The 13,803-nt window shown below is 46.2% G+C and overlaps 1 protein-coding gene across 4 annotated transcripts in view; it reads right to left on the bottom strand.

The window, feature by feature from the left end:
- Nucleotides 1–13,803, bottom strand: part of COPS7B (COP9 signalosome subunit 7B) — a gene marked incomplete at its 5' end in the record, with an annotated part of 44,054 nt that overhangs the window by 27,245 nt on the left and 3,006 nt on the right. For 2 of the 4 annotated variants that reach the window (XM_081051554.1, XM_081051553.1), the window contains 6 exons: nt 1,593–1,698; nt 3,543–3,745; nt 5,445–5,533; nt 7,739–7,814; nt 10,928–11,105; nt 12,563–12,716. In XM_081051554.1, coding sequence (XP_080907680.1) covers nt 1,593–1,698; nt 3,543–3,745; nt 5,445–5,533; nt 7,739–7,814; nt 10,928–11,089 — 636 coding nt within the window. The remainder of the gene's footprint in view (nt 1–1,592; nt 1,699–3,542; nt 3,746–5,444; nt 5,534–7,738; nt 7,815–10,927; nt 11,106–12,562; nt 12,717–13,803) is intronic. The other 2 variants (XM_081051555.1, XM_081051556.1) reach the window with 2 other exon arrangements.

Genomic DNA, 13,803 nt, shown 5'->3' with positions numbered 1-13,803 from the left:
GTGTCTAAAATACCTCTGCTCACACCCTTCTTTCGTCAGATGCCATTCATCACGGAAATAAACTCGAACCATTCGAAACTATAAAACTAGTGTCATTCGTCTTTGCTAACCTCCACAATCCCTGCCCACCCCACCCCCTACCACACACCTGGCAACAGTCCGGGCGCGATGGGGCAGCCAGCAGTGATCAGGCTCCTCCCAGGAGACTGACCCGGGTAAAGACAGTTTGTGCGACACAGGCTACTCCACATCATATGCACGCGTTTCACCTCCAAACCTCAACTGCTTCCAGGGTTTGATTTACAGGAAAGAATCAATGGAGAGGACGGAGTAATCAGCCCTTCTTACTTTATTCAGACACCAATCCCAGGTCAGAGAAGAAGCCACAATATTCAAGAATGGGGTTACACAACTTATTAGAGAAGCAGCAGGCTTATTTTCCTACTTATATTTGTTTTTGGCTGATAAATTAAATGTGGTTCATACTTCTTTAGCTAGAAGTTGGGTGAAAAATTAATGATGGACCGGGCATCCACAGAGTAAGCATATATGCACAGAGGGGAGTGTGTGTGTATCCCAAATAAATTTGCTCTGGTTCATGAAAAGCAGAGTTCAGCAGTCCACTGACCCACTTTAAGTTGTGCCAGAAATATTCAGCTCAACATCTGAGCAACTTCTATGGGTAAACATGGGACAAGGAGCTGGTCTTACAAAGACAAAAAAACAGAGTTTTTATTTGCAAGGAGTACATACAGAGTAGTGGAAATCTTCAAATTTCACAAATCCCCCCTTGAAAGGCACGTCTACTTATTTCTAACGTTTCTTAGCTGTAATTCTGGGCCCCATTCTGCCACACTCCTGGACACCTGATTTACAAAACATTAAATACCATCAACACTTCAAGCCCTGTCACACTAGAAAAGGACTTCCGATGCTAACATTTTGATCTTGAGGGCTCCAGACAGAGTCTGAGGTCATACCACAGGTGTCCAGGCTACAGGCACCCAAACAAATGCCCATTAACCCAAAGGCTGGAGCCTGTCCCTCCGAGAGGCTGCAAGTGTCCTGAACAACCAGATGTCACTAAAACCAAAATCACTTTTATCTTCACTTGCATTTCATCCGCCAAAGTGTTTCCCTTTCTTCTTTTTAAAGGTTATAAATATATGTACAGTTTAGAGAAGAACAGCATGAGTGCTGTACCTACCACGCAGTGTAGGAAACACAGCAGTACCCGGGCCTTGAAGCTCCATCTCAACTGCACCCTCCCTCCACCATGCCTGGTAACCCCCATCTACCTGTCCATCTTTAGGGGACACCCCCAAACTCGTTCCTTTTGCTCTTCAGCTGCAACGTGCGTGTGGACTGAGGAATCACAACATTCTCTGCTTTCCAAGCCTCTCGCCCTCTGGCGCCCAGGAATCAGAGAGGAGACAGGGGCACCAAGAGCAGGGATCTATGACATGCACCTTGATCCTGCCACCTGGCCCAGTGCCTCTGTGTTGGTGACAGCTTGTTTCATCTACACCAAGACTCACGAGAGAAAGGAAGAAGCGGCCAGCAGGGGCGGGGAGCAAAGCCCCCTTCCTTACCTCTGCCTCCACGTGCTGCTGCGTCCGGCTGTGGTCCTCCTTATACTGGTTGGCTCTCAGAACTTGCTGCTCGATGCCGAGCAGGACTGCCTCACAGCCATCACACCTATGAAGGAGACAACCAGCCCTGAGCTGCAGAAAGGCCTGGGGGCTCTCCTCCGGCCCCCGAGGCTCCCTCCCCATCCCCTATGGGGTCTTCACGTACCGCCCCTCTGCCAGGGCTTTCGCCCCTTCACTGCCTCCAAAAGACGACCATTTCTGAACAGGTAACACAGGGCACGTGGAGACAAACAGGGAAGAAGTGGGCTGGTTTCTCAGAATACAGCTTTCATCTCCAATCGTTGAATCCCACGGGAAAGTTGCACACAATTTGAGACTAAAGGAACTAGGAGACTTTATAGGTGGCACTGATTAACCACTGTTCTCAAAAGAGAAAATTCCTTTCTAAAAGCGTCCTAGTTTGGAGATTGCCCCCTTTCTCAGGAGTTTCAGTTACTTCCTAATTGTCACTCCCTCACCTCATTTTATTTTCCTCACTTTTTATTTTGAAAATGTTTAAACCTAAAGAAGGTGGAAAGAATAGTACAATGAATACACACATATCCTCCTCTTAAGATTCAATAGCGTGAACATTTCCCTGTGTGTGTGTACCACGCTGTATCCCAATTTTGTTCCAAATCTAAGGCCTAAACACAAGTTTTAAGAATCTGTTCTAGTAAACATCCTGGATGGGGGATATGATGGCACCTCTGGATGAAAACATGTCGGGGCTAAAAACAGAAAGCCAGACTTGGACGTGAAAACTGTCGGCCATCTCAAAAATGGCCTAAGAGCCAACTTTGGTAGGATCAGAAAGACATCCTAATGGTACGCCAGACCATTTTCATATTAGGGGTGTTTTCTACGTTTGTTTCCCATTTATTCTGATTTAACAGTTCTACAATCTTTTGAAAGCTCCTGCTTGTATCAGAGGTTGTAAAGTGAAGGTATTTGGGGCCACACCTGGGCTAGAACTTGGGGTGAGGGCTGGGGTCCAATAGTAGCTGAAGTGAGAGAAACTGTGGGGCATGGAGGGTTGCAGGGAGAGAGGGACATTAGACCCCAGGGGGTCAGAGCAGGATCTCTGGACATACTCCTCTGGGGGGTAAGGAAATAATTGCCCTCCCCCTCTACACAAAGCTGCCTGCTCTGCTTCCTGACCTGCAACACACCATGTGTCTGCCTGGGAACACACTCTCCTCACCTCCAATCACATTCTAACCCTGGTCCCCTTCAAAACTCAGCTAACACCTCTTCTCCCACTAGCTTTACAAGCCCCACATCATTTATATAACTTTGTAACAAACCTTTGCTGAACCTTCAACAGCTCTCTGCAAACATCAAATTCTAGTAAAATAAGAGCACAGGCAAATGTCCCACTTTTTATACACCAGAGTATAGTTACCAAATACTCTGTGTGTGAGTCTGTGTTCCAACTTAGTATAACCCATTCCTTATCTTCACTATCCCTCACCCTGTTTTACGAACACCGGCCCAGTATGTTACTGACACTGACTGACCAGGGTTCTCCTACCCAAAGAATCTCACCAACACCACCTTCCTGAGCTTGGTCAAACTCTGAAGCTGAGTTTGCAAGGCATACAATCAGTGTCACACAGCTAGGCTTCAGAAGCTCCACCTGCCAACTCTGGGCATTCTACAGCCCGTTATTAAAAGCCCCCCAGCTGCTCTAGGACAGGAACTAGTTTACATCCAAGGAACTAGGAAGCCTGAAATGGTTTCCGTTGCCACACGGCTATGTCACAAATGCAGCCCACCACTCTGTGGCTTACTGTCCCAAGGCCCCAGCTCCCAGGCAGCCCTAGCTAATACCTGGAGACCACACTTCCCCAGCCAGAGGCTAGCTCTCTCCCTCCCTAAAGAGAAGAGACCCGCTTCTCTCAGCCTCACCATTCGTGCAAGGTCTTGACAATATTGTTGATGTCCTTCTTCCGGATGTCCCGGCCAATGCAGAAATCCACTTCCAGCAGCTGGTTTCGCTGGTCCAGCTTGCCCTGGATGATGTCAGTGTAGACAGCTTCGATGATGAGGTCTTCCAGTTCCCGGAGATTCCGCATCTCCAGGTCTCTCAGCAGCACGGAGTAGGGGATACACTGCAGATAGGCCACGTGATGTTTACAAAAACCATTGGCAAATATTAAAGAAATGCAGGTATTACTCACATAGCCAACAGCTGCCTCAGGACTCTGGGGAATGCAGTCTAGTGACAATTATTAGTATCTATGGCAACAAGAGCTGTGAGACCTGTGAGATTCAAACAAGACCCACAGCATCTAGGAATGCTTTTTCTGAGATTCTCTACCTCCTGGACTTTGCCCAGTCTTCAGCTTTCCTGCTCTGAAGCAAACTCTTAGAGACCCTAAAAAGACTCTATATGCCACTCTGCTGCCTTCTGGAAGCTTGCAGACTTTGCATAAAATGCAAAGTCATCACAAAATTCCAAACAACCTCAGACACTGGCGAATAGAACTGGCTGCTTGCCCAGCAGAGCGCAAGGAAAAAAACTACCGGGCTGACACATCCACCTACACGTGTCCAGTTAGTACGGCCAGCTCAGAGGTCATCTTGAAGTTTACAGTTGTTGCCTCAGACTCTTGCGACCTATGTCAGTTCCCAACCACAGATCCTTACTGGGCTATACCAACATCGTGCATGACTCCCAGACAATTGGCTACCTAAACAACCAGTTTTCTGCAAATCCTCTGACACATCACTGTTTGTTTGGAAATTAACACAGCAATCAAATGCAGAAACAGACAGGAAGAAACGCATACAGAGAAGAGAGTAACAGCAAACACACCTAGAGGGGTATTCTATGACTAAAGGTCTGAAAACCAGGGGCGGTAGGTGGGCTTAAAATAACAGGTTGCAGAAATAAGGAAAAAAGTTACTCCTACTCTTTGCTACACTTGAGAAGTCCCTGATCAGAACCCAAAAAAAGGGTCAGGTCCTCATTTCCTAATGAAATAGGCCTCCCACCTGAAATGCCAGGCTGAAATGTGTGATTAAGACTTCAGCAACTGAAATGATGCAGGAAGAAATACACATCTCTCAAGCTCAATCACAGAAGGGAAATGCAAATAGGAACTCTCAAAGACACAGCCCCATAAAAACTTAGACACATGGGCTGGGATTAGGCAGAGAGCTAAAATCAACTGTAAATGAACCAAATCTGGACCTTCTTTGTTAATGACTAGGAGCCGCTAGTTGCAAGGCTCCTTCTTAGTTGAGTGGGGCAGAGAAGTCAGAGATACAGTCGAGTGGCATCTTACAGCAGGTCAGGGTCTAAAGCTAGCATATAAGGCAAAAATTCTGATGAGTATAAAAACCTTGAAAATCCCCAGAGGAAAGCAGCATATTAAAAGTCTACCTCTCAGTAAGTCTAACACAGCAAGTTTTTCCTCCAGCATTAGCACAGTTCACTGCACACTGAACAACAGATGAAGTGGTTAGCTTTGCCTTGAGATGTCCCACTGTTTGAAAAATGTGTATTTGGACAGAGCAGTCTCCTTTTAGAATGGCAAAATGCTCCTGCCACGTGAGGCACCATGGCATGCCAGAACCGAGACCCACTGATTCACAATCACTCCTGGGCATACTTTTCCTAAATGGGATGGTGTGTAATTATCAACACTATGTTAATTACCTTTTTCCTCTTTTGTCCTTTGCCAAGCAAATTTTGTGCATTTATGATGTGACTCTACGGGTGTGTAGCTGGGAATTCCCGCCACGATGCCAACGAGAGACCTGCCTTGAGGTGAGGAGGAGACAGGAAAGGGTTCGGGACTGTACCTTCATTCTCGACGCCAAGCTCACGATGGTGAGGTGTTTCAGCTTGTTCTGCTGAGCTGTGCTCAGTTCTGGCAGGCTCTCCTTGTTGGCTGCTCAGTCCCACCCACCACAAAAATCAAGACACAAGATCAAATTAGGATTTCTTTATGGAATGAGTACACCAATTTCCCACACTAAATCTACTGCTGAAATACTCTCATGACTCTGCCTTTATTCACTAGGCGAACATTCCACGAGCACCTCCTGTCTTCTTTGGAAGACATATGCTTCCCAGGAAGACTCAGTCTCTGCACAGAAGGAACTTAATCTCCTGAAAAGCCAGGCATGAATGCACAGAATGATATGACAATTATCTTAATGGAATGCTATCTGTGCCCTTTGTAACATTCAATCAAGCTCAACACGCCACCACTGAGCACCTGTTAAGTGCAAGGCACCGCCCTAAATGATTCGGGGGCAGAAATAAGTGGGCCTCGTCAGGGCTACTGCATTACACAGCTCCAGGGCCGCCAACCGCCAGGAGTTACGCAACTCAGTGGCCCTGGACTTGTGCTCAGTCTTACAATCAGATGTTTCAACAACTACAAGTGAGAGACAGAATTACCAGAAGAAGGTACAAACTACCAGCCGAGAGCAAAAGGGTGAGGGGGAGGGAGAGAGAAAGGGGGGGAAGAGAGACAGGGAGAGAGAGAGGAAGGGAGGCAAGGGGAAAAGGGGGAAAGAGAGCCTGTGAGCCAATCACATTGGGGAGGTACAGGAACAAAAGAGATATGGTGTTTGAGACGAGCCTTGAAGGATGGGCAGAATTTTAGTCCTAGCAATGATGGTAACAGCAGCAATGGCAGCTGCCAGCCGCAGGTAGCACGCATGGCCAGCTTCGCTTGGCGTAGACACACACAGATCCACACGCACATATACACATCCAGTCAGTCCTCACAACAGTCCCACGAGATAGATTCTAAATGCTTTCAATTCCTTATCTGTCATCCTGATTTTTATCCCTTGAACCTAGTGCTAAAATTCATCTGGTGGCAATCCTGACCTTAATCGAGGCGGGCTTTTTATCCTACTTGTTGCGAACATTCTTTTCTTTTGATGCAAAATGATGAATGTGTTTGACTGCAGGTGCAGCCCACGTCCCTCCAGGGTGTTAATAAAAAGATATGTGCATCATATTACCCTTTTAAAGTCCCCCAAACTCTAAATTCTGGAACATCTAGCCAATGGACCTGGCTCATTACAGATAAGGAAACAGAAGATTACTTAATTTGCCAAAGGACACAACAGGTAGAAGTAGAGCTAGACTATAATGTAGGCAGTGTGGTTCCAGAGTCTGTGCAATGCTGTCTCTTTAGTGAGAAGGGAAACAGAGGACGCACTCATTAGAACAAAGCGAAGGTCAGAAAAAACTGGCAAATTGTCCAGTCTGACAGCAGCAAAGAATAAGTAGACGTGACCAGCAAGAAAGACAGTGTTCAGAGGGGAAGGTCAGGGATACAGTAATAGGGATAGCCCTGAGTCACACCACTAGAATAAACTATGTACCAGCCCTTGTCATGCTGCTAAAGTAAACCAGGGAAGTCAAACAAAAATGGCTTGGGTGGAAGGTAAGTTAGCATTAGGACATGCATTCACCTCCTTCCTGATACTTATGATTCTAGTTTAAAATGACTCACATGACCTACAAAAGAGAACGGGCTAAGGAGATTATGGAGCATTAGATTATGGAATACTAAAAATGATCACACAGACGTAAAACATGGGTACGTGCCTATGAAATAAGTGAAAAAAGATTAAAATTATACCCATCATGTAACTGTACCTACATAACAGAACACCCACGCCGAGGAGGAGAAGTCCAGCACCATAACGCTAACAGCAGTTTAACACTCATACAACCACGAGTGACTTTTTCCCCTTAGTTTCCAAATTTTCTTCCATACAGCAGTGGTATTATTTTGATAATACTGAAAGGGCTTAAACACTTTACAAGGGGGGTTCCAACATGTCACAACGTCCAAGTGTTCCACAAACCCCAGACTTCAAGAGTAACAAGGGCTGTACTTACGGATGAGCATAAACATAGCCCCGTTTTACCCACTGGGACATAAAAGGTGGGAAGGGCAAGTCCTCACGTGAAGCACCTACAGAGCACAGTACAACGGGACACAGCCAGATGGAGAAGGTCCCACCCCAGGCCTTACCTCCCAACCCCAGGGACCCTCGTGGAGGGAGCACATCTACACAGAGGGACATAATGAGGAAAAGTCCTTGCAAGATCTTAACCGACTCACCTATGTAATCCGGGTATGTTCCATAGGCAAACAGGTTCAGCAACTGCAAATAAGCCGCGTTAGCTCCTTCTGCGAGCTGAGGAGGAAAAGAAACAGTTCACAGGCCAAGCTGTCTACCGGGCACTGCAGGGTCCAACCATGGGGCAGATGACCAAGCGCCACACATAGTTCTGGACTGTTTATTAGTTGGTCCCCTCCAACACTTGCATTCTTTGGGGGGGAAATTAAAGCCCCCAATTTACTTTTTCTCTCTCCGGAACACGTTTTACACTCCACACAGCCTGCCCAAGTAACTGCTTTTGCCTCATACACACAAAGCAGAAGTACTAGAAGCAATTCACATTTTCTGAGGATTCCCTTGCCATTAAAACGAACACTGGAACAGCCTGTCCGCACACCAGGTTGGCAGGTACAGCACGAGCCACTCACTATCAACCCTAACTGAACAAAGTGTAGCTTGGTTCCAAGTTTCAGGACTGTATATGGACTGAGCGCTGGGAGAGACCATCAGAGTGGAAGATGTGACAGGAGAGCCAGGTTGGGACAGGAAACCAAGGTATCAGGCTACCCCAAATAAAAACTTCCTTAAAATTTTTCTTATTCGTCACTGATGCTGGCAGCAAAGAGCCATCTGCAGAAGAAAAACGAGATACTGTTCTGCCTGGAACTGCTCTGCTCTGTTGTCAATTACCTTCACTGAATGTTTCTTTTACCCACAAATATGTACCTATTACTCTTCCAATGTACCAAACTCAGTCAAGTCTAAACAGGAATACCCAAGTTATTCTGTGGACACCAGCGGTAATACTACTCAATTTTAATCCTCTTTTTAAGAAACATTCCAGGAACTACATCCATAATTTCAGACAACTGAAAGGCAACTAGCGTATTCCCAGCTTACCCATGGCAAAAACAAAACTGTGGAGAGAGAAAGTGATTTGCTAAGCACCCCAGTGAGAACCCTGGCATCCTAACATCCAAGCCTACCTTCTCAGGTTTAACAAGAGCCTCCTGAGGTCCTGAATCAGAGGTGGAAGACACCATCCAATCTAGCCTCCACTTTTCATTACCAAAGTAGCCGTGACAGACTATTTTCTCTAGAGCAGATACTCCACAACTTTTGCCACTGGCCCAAATCAATAAGGTCTTTCTGCCTTTAATTTCCATCTGTCTCCTTTTAGCATCTTTCATAATTACAAAACTAGTTGGCATATTCCTTCAGGCTTTTCATGAACCTGAAGGAACATATTACCCCTTGGTCATCTCTTCTGTTGAAAAATGACTAACTATCAAGCCATGAAAAGACATAAGAAATTTAAATGCCTATCACTAAGTAAAGAAGTCAATCTAAAAAAAGCTCCATACTGTATGATTCCAACTATATAACATAATGGAAAAGTCAAAACTATGAAGATAGTAAAAAGATCAATGGTGCCAGGAGTTGGGGCAGGTGATAAACAGGAGGAACACCGAGGATTTTTAGGGCAGTGAAACTACTCTGCATGATACCGTGATGGTGGGTATGTCATTACACATTTGTCCAAACTCACGAAAGTGCTACGCCAAGACTGAATCCTAACGTAAACCATGGACTTTGGGTGATAATGATGTATCAACGTAGATTCCACTCTGGTGAGGGATATTAGTAATGAGTGAGAGCAGGGCGTATATGGGAAATCTCTGTACCTTTCCCTCACTTTTGCTGTGAATCTAAAACTGCTCTAAAAAATAAGAGTCTATAAAGAAAAAGAAAAAAGAACCCAGTTCTCTTAAATTTTCCTCACAGGATTCCTTTTCCATTTCTGTTAAATTAAATTTTACTGAAAGCCTACTGTGTGTCAGGCTACATGTATTACGCTCTAAGGGAACAATGGTGAGCACAAAAGAGTATACAATCTAGCAAGCAACACTGACATTAAGTAAAAATCCACAATTAAAACTACAAGTGGCACTTTCCACCTCTGGCTGCTGCAGGGAGCGGAGATGACGCCATGTCCACGTCTGTAATGGATGATTATGGGGAACCATTCATGTCCTGATCAAGAGGAATAAGCAGATGTACAGCAGCAAGCCCAGTAATCTGAGGCCTGTGACCCCTCCTACAATGGGTTGATTCACCACAAAGCTGTGGGCGTGGAGCCAGCAGCCAACAGCAAAGGTGTCCTAATGAAGTGAAGAACCGGCCAACAAAAGCCCACCCCCTCCTATGTGTGGACCACCAGCAACAAGAATGCCCAAGCCCCCCACCCCCCAGCAGCATCGTACACATGATTCACGAGAACAAGTACCGCCCAGACCTGTGATGGCAGCCACCTGCAGAGTCAGCACCTCCCGGGCAACTAGAAAGAAGCTGTGATGCTGGAGGAGACGACAAGCCACCCCAGTAAGACCTCCTGAACACAACCCCCAGAGTAATAAAGATGTCGCCAGACTTTTCTATTTATCTCTCTCAATCAATAAATATAAAAGAACCAATAAATCAATAGTTGGCCCTTCATATCTGCAGGTTTCGCATCTACAGATTCAACCAATGACAGATCAAAAATATATGGAGGGAAAAAAAATCCCAGCAAGTTCCAACAAGCAAAATTTGAATTAGCCACACACCGAGCACTATGCTGAATCCACGCGAATGAAGTGAGACATAGGCACATCCTGCCATAGCCATACACAAATATAGATCCCATGCAAATAATGAGCATCAGAGGGGGGTCAATCCCCCATGGAACCAATCCCCCATGGATAACAAGGGAAGACTGTATTAAGGTATCCCAAGTAAGAAGCAGAGGTTGAAAACCAGAGGTTCCCTTATATCTCATTATTCCACCTGGTCATTCTTCACTGGATCGTCTCATTTTGAAGGCACAACAAAAGTTCTGTTAAACATCCCGTGTAAGTGTAAGTCCATGCTTATATTCTACTTCTCTGACTTATTAGGTTCAATTGGGGTTTTTGCCCCATCTTTCAAATTATTAGTAACTAATCTGATTTTTCACCAAGTTCAGATGAAAATATTGACTAGAAGGAGTCCTTGCTTTCCTCCCCAGTCCTGCTAATTCCCACCCCCTCCCTCAACAGGGCACCTCACAAGTCTACAATGGTTCAGCACTGAAATTCTTGGGAAACCTTCCTTCAAAGGAAGGCTGAGAACAAAGAAGACAAGAGAAATTGTTTAGAAACTGCTCTTACCTCCTGCACATTGGCCAGCTCCAGCAATTCTCCAAAGACATACACTCCAGGAGCCTCCAAGACTTGGCTTATGAGAGCAGTGAGGGCTGAGCCACTAGTACCTTTGGCTAGTAAAATAAACTGTTCCAGGAGGTTACTTGAGGGTTTCTGTTCACCTGCCATTCTCTGGCCTTGAGATCTGTGCAAAAGAAAAGTGTTTCCGTCATTCTCCTTTGCAATGTCTAAGCTTATTTAATGCTGGATCTGACCTCAGAATAATTTTATAGTATTTTTTTTTTAAGTTTCTGATTCCAGATGCTACGACCATTTTGTGAAACGAATACGATTCACCTGGAGTAAAGATTTTGTCCTTATTCTGAGGTTTGAAAAACACTGAGTAAAAGCCACTCATTCCCATCTGGCCCTCTCCCAAAACAGCACATTCTAAGCCCTTAAACCTAACCAGGACCTAGAGAAACACACAGGAGTTTCTCAGTAGCTGTTTTCTAGGCTCTAGTTAAGAAGCAGAGAATCCTGCCCATACACAGAGGTGGCAAATATAAGCAAAAGCAATCAGTTACAGCTTCCAGTGTGTCATTAGATTCCCAACTGCAGCCTGGTAGAGATAAGAAAATCCCTCTATTTGACCTACTATTGATATGTGACATTTTACCAAACATGAATTCAGAATTTGTATGAGACCTCAACAAGAAAAAGACATGAGAAAACAACAAAGATATTGTATTGCTGCCCTGAAGACATTAGGGACAAGAGAGTCCCTGAACTGTATAAACTAATCACATGCTGAGTGGATTCCAGCATACACACTGCATACCTACTGTCCAGGAGTCCCGTATAAGAAAAAGGTTACTCCTCCAAGAGTGATAGGTATTGTGGCAGTATGACAAAATGAAAGAGAAGAGGTATGGTAAGCTGAAGCACATAATTCAAAGGGCAGTTTGGTGCAAAAGACACTGGGTTTTCCTGTGGAGGCAAGTATACCGCAGCTCTTTCACAGCATTAGAGAAACAAGAATGTTGCCTCACTTAGGGTTACCTAAGAAGGTCTTGTTGGAAACAGAAAAAGTGCTAGGGAATGAAGGTTGCTAAGGAGGGAAGTGGGGGAGTGGTGATGGTTCTGGGAGAAGGAATGAAAACCTCCCTTCCAAGCAGACAAGAGCGAAGCTATTGAATGGAAGCTACTGAATGGAGAGGGATTAGAGAAATAGACAGAAACTTTGATCCCGCAAAAAAATCTTGGTCTACGGAGCAAACCCCTGGGAGCAAAGAGGTAAGGAGGCGCTGATAACAGCTTTTTCCTGGAGTGGGAGGGCCCGAGGAGGAGGGTAGAGACACGGGGGAGATGGATTCCCATCGTGGAGGGGCGCTATTTCGATGGAAAGCAGACGGGCGAAGAGGCAGCCTTCGGGGGTGGGGAAGCCAGAGCAGCCGCGGTGCAGGAGCTGAGGTTCTCAGGCCGGGGTGGATTTCAGGGCGCGGTGCTCCAGGCAGGGCCGCGGGTGCTGGGTGAGGGGCTGCGGGGCGCACTCCCCGGGGCGGGGGCAACGTGGCCGCGGGCTTTCCCGGAGGCGGACGCGAAGCCCGACAATCCCGACGAGCCTGGCGCGCCAGGTCCCGCCTTGTCGCTGGTCCCTACCTGTTCTCGCCGCCCCTCTATGTTCTTGGTCGCTGTCTCGGCCTCCCGGCGCCTGCCCGCAGGTTGTCAAGCGTCCATGATCGGTCCGGCGTCCGACGCTTTTCTACCTCCGCGGACCCGTCGCCTTTGCCTCTCCCCTGGAAGCCTCCGGCCGCTGCAAGAGAGTTCCGCCCACACTAGGTTCCCCCCATTGCGTTCGCAGTCTCCAGCCGGGGGCCGGGCCAGGGGGAAAGGATCTGGGCCGGACTGTAGCACAAGAATCGGGTGGGCAGAGGCCTAAGAAAAGGAATGCAGCTTAGGTGATGCTGGGCCCATCACCATCCTGGATGTGAAATCCACCCCTGTGGTGCTTTAGCCCCAGGAGCTTCCTGTGGCGACTGTGGCTATCCCGGGGTGTGAAGACATGTGATGCCTAACAACTGCTGTTTATTGAGCATTTCTCCATGTGCCAGGTGCTGGGCGCTGTGTCGTTCAATTCTCACAATAACTCTATGGCCTGTAATATTATTCCCATTTTTCGGGTGAATTAACTAAGCCTAAAAATCCAAAAGTGGCAAAGTCCAATTTGGAATCCAGGCTATGTGAAGCCAAAGACCATGTTCTTGACCTCTATTCAGAAAAAAAAAATGTTTTAAAATAGAAAGCGATTGGTTAGGCCAACAATGCCTCTGTGACCAAAATGACATTCTTGACTGCTTTTGGGACTTCCCAACTCCCCTGGAAGATGGCTAAGGAATGCTACATAACTGAACACTTAAGCTGGTTCCTTTAAAGTACAGTATACACCACATACTTTCAGGTCTTAAAGCCTTTTGTACTTTAGAGTGCAGAAATCAGACAGGACAGATGCAAAGGAGCCTAACACCAACCCATTCATTTATTCAAAAATTTCGTTAGCATCTATTATGTTCTAGAAGATTATATGAAGATAAGACAAGGTTCTTGCCCTGAAAGACTTCAACGTATTAAGTGCTATGAGAGACAACATTTTGGAAGCAGAGTATGCTGGGGAAGAAAAACCAGGCATCTTTCAGGCAAAGGGGGAAAGACTGGGGGTCGTGACCATAGTCAGAGGCTTGCACTGTGCAGCATATACTGATGCAGAAAAGAAAACCAGAAAGGCTAGAACGAGCGTTCAGGGGTGAGAAATGAGGGATACAGACCTGGAGTCGGGTCATTCAGGTTCTTAGAAAGCTCAGGGCTGTCACTATACCCAGTAAATACGTAAATACTGCAAAGTT

Source organism: Rhinolophus hipposideros (genome assembly GCF_964194185.1).
Source record: "Rhinolophus hipposideros genome assembly, chromosome: 6".
Taxonomy (NCBI): domain Eukaryota; kingdom Metazoa; phylum Chordata; class Mammalia; order Chiroptera; family Rhinolophidae; genus Rhinolophus; species Rhinolophus hipposideros.
Note: the sequence above shows the minus strand (reverse complement) of the source record. Positions and strands in the feature narration are given on the sequence as shown.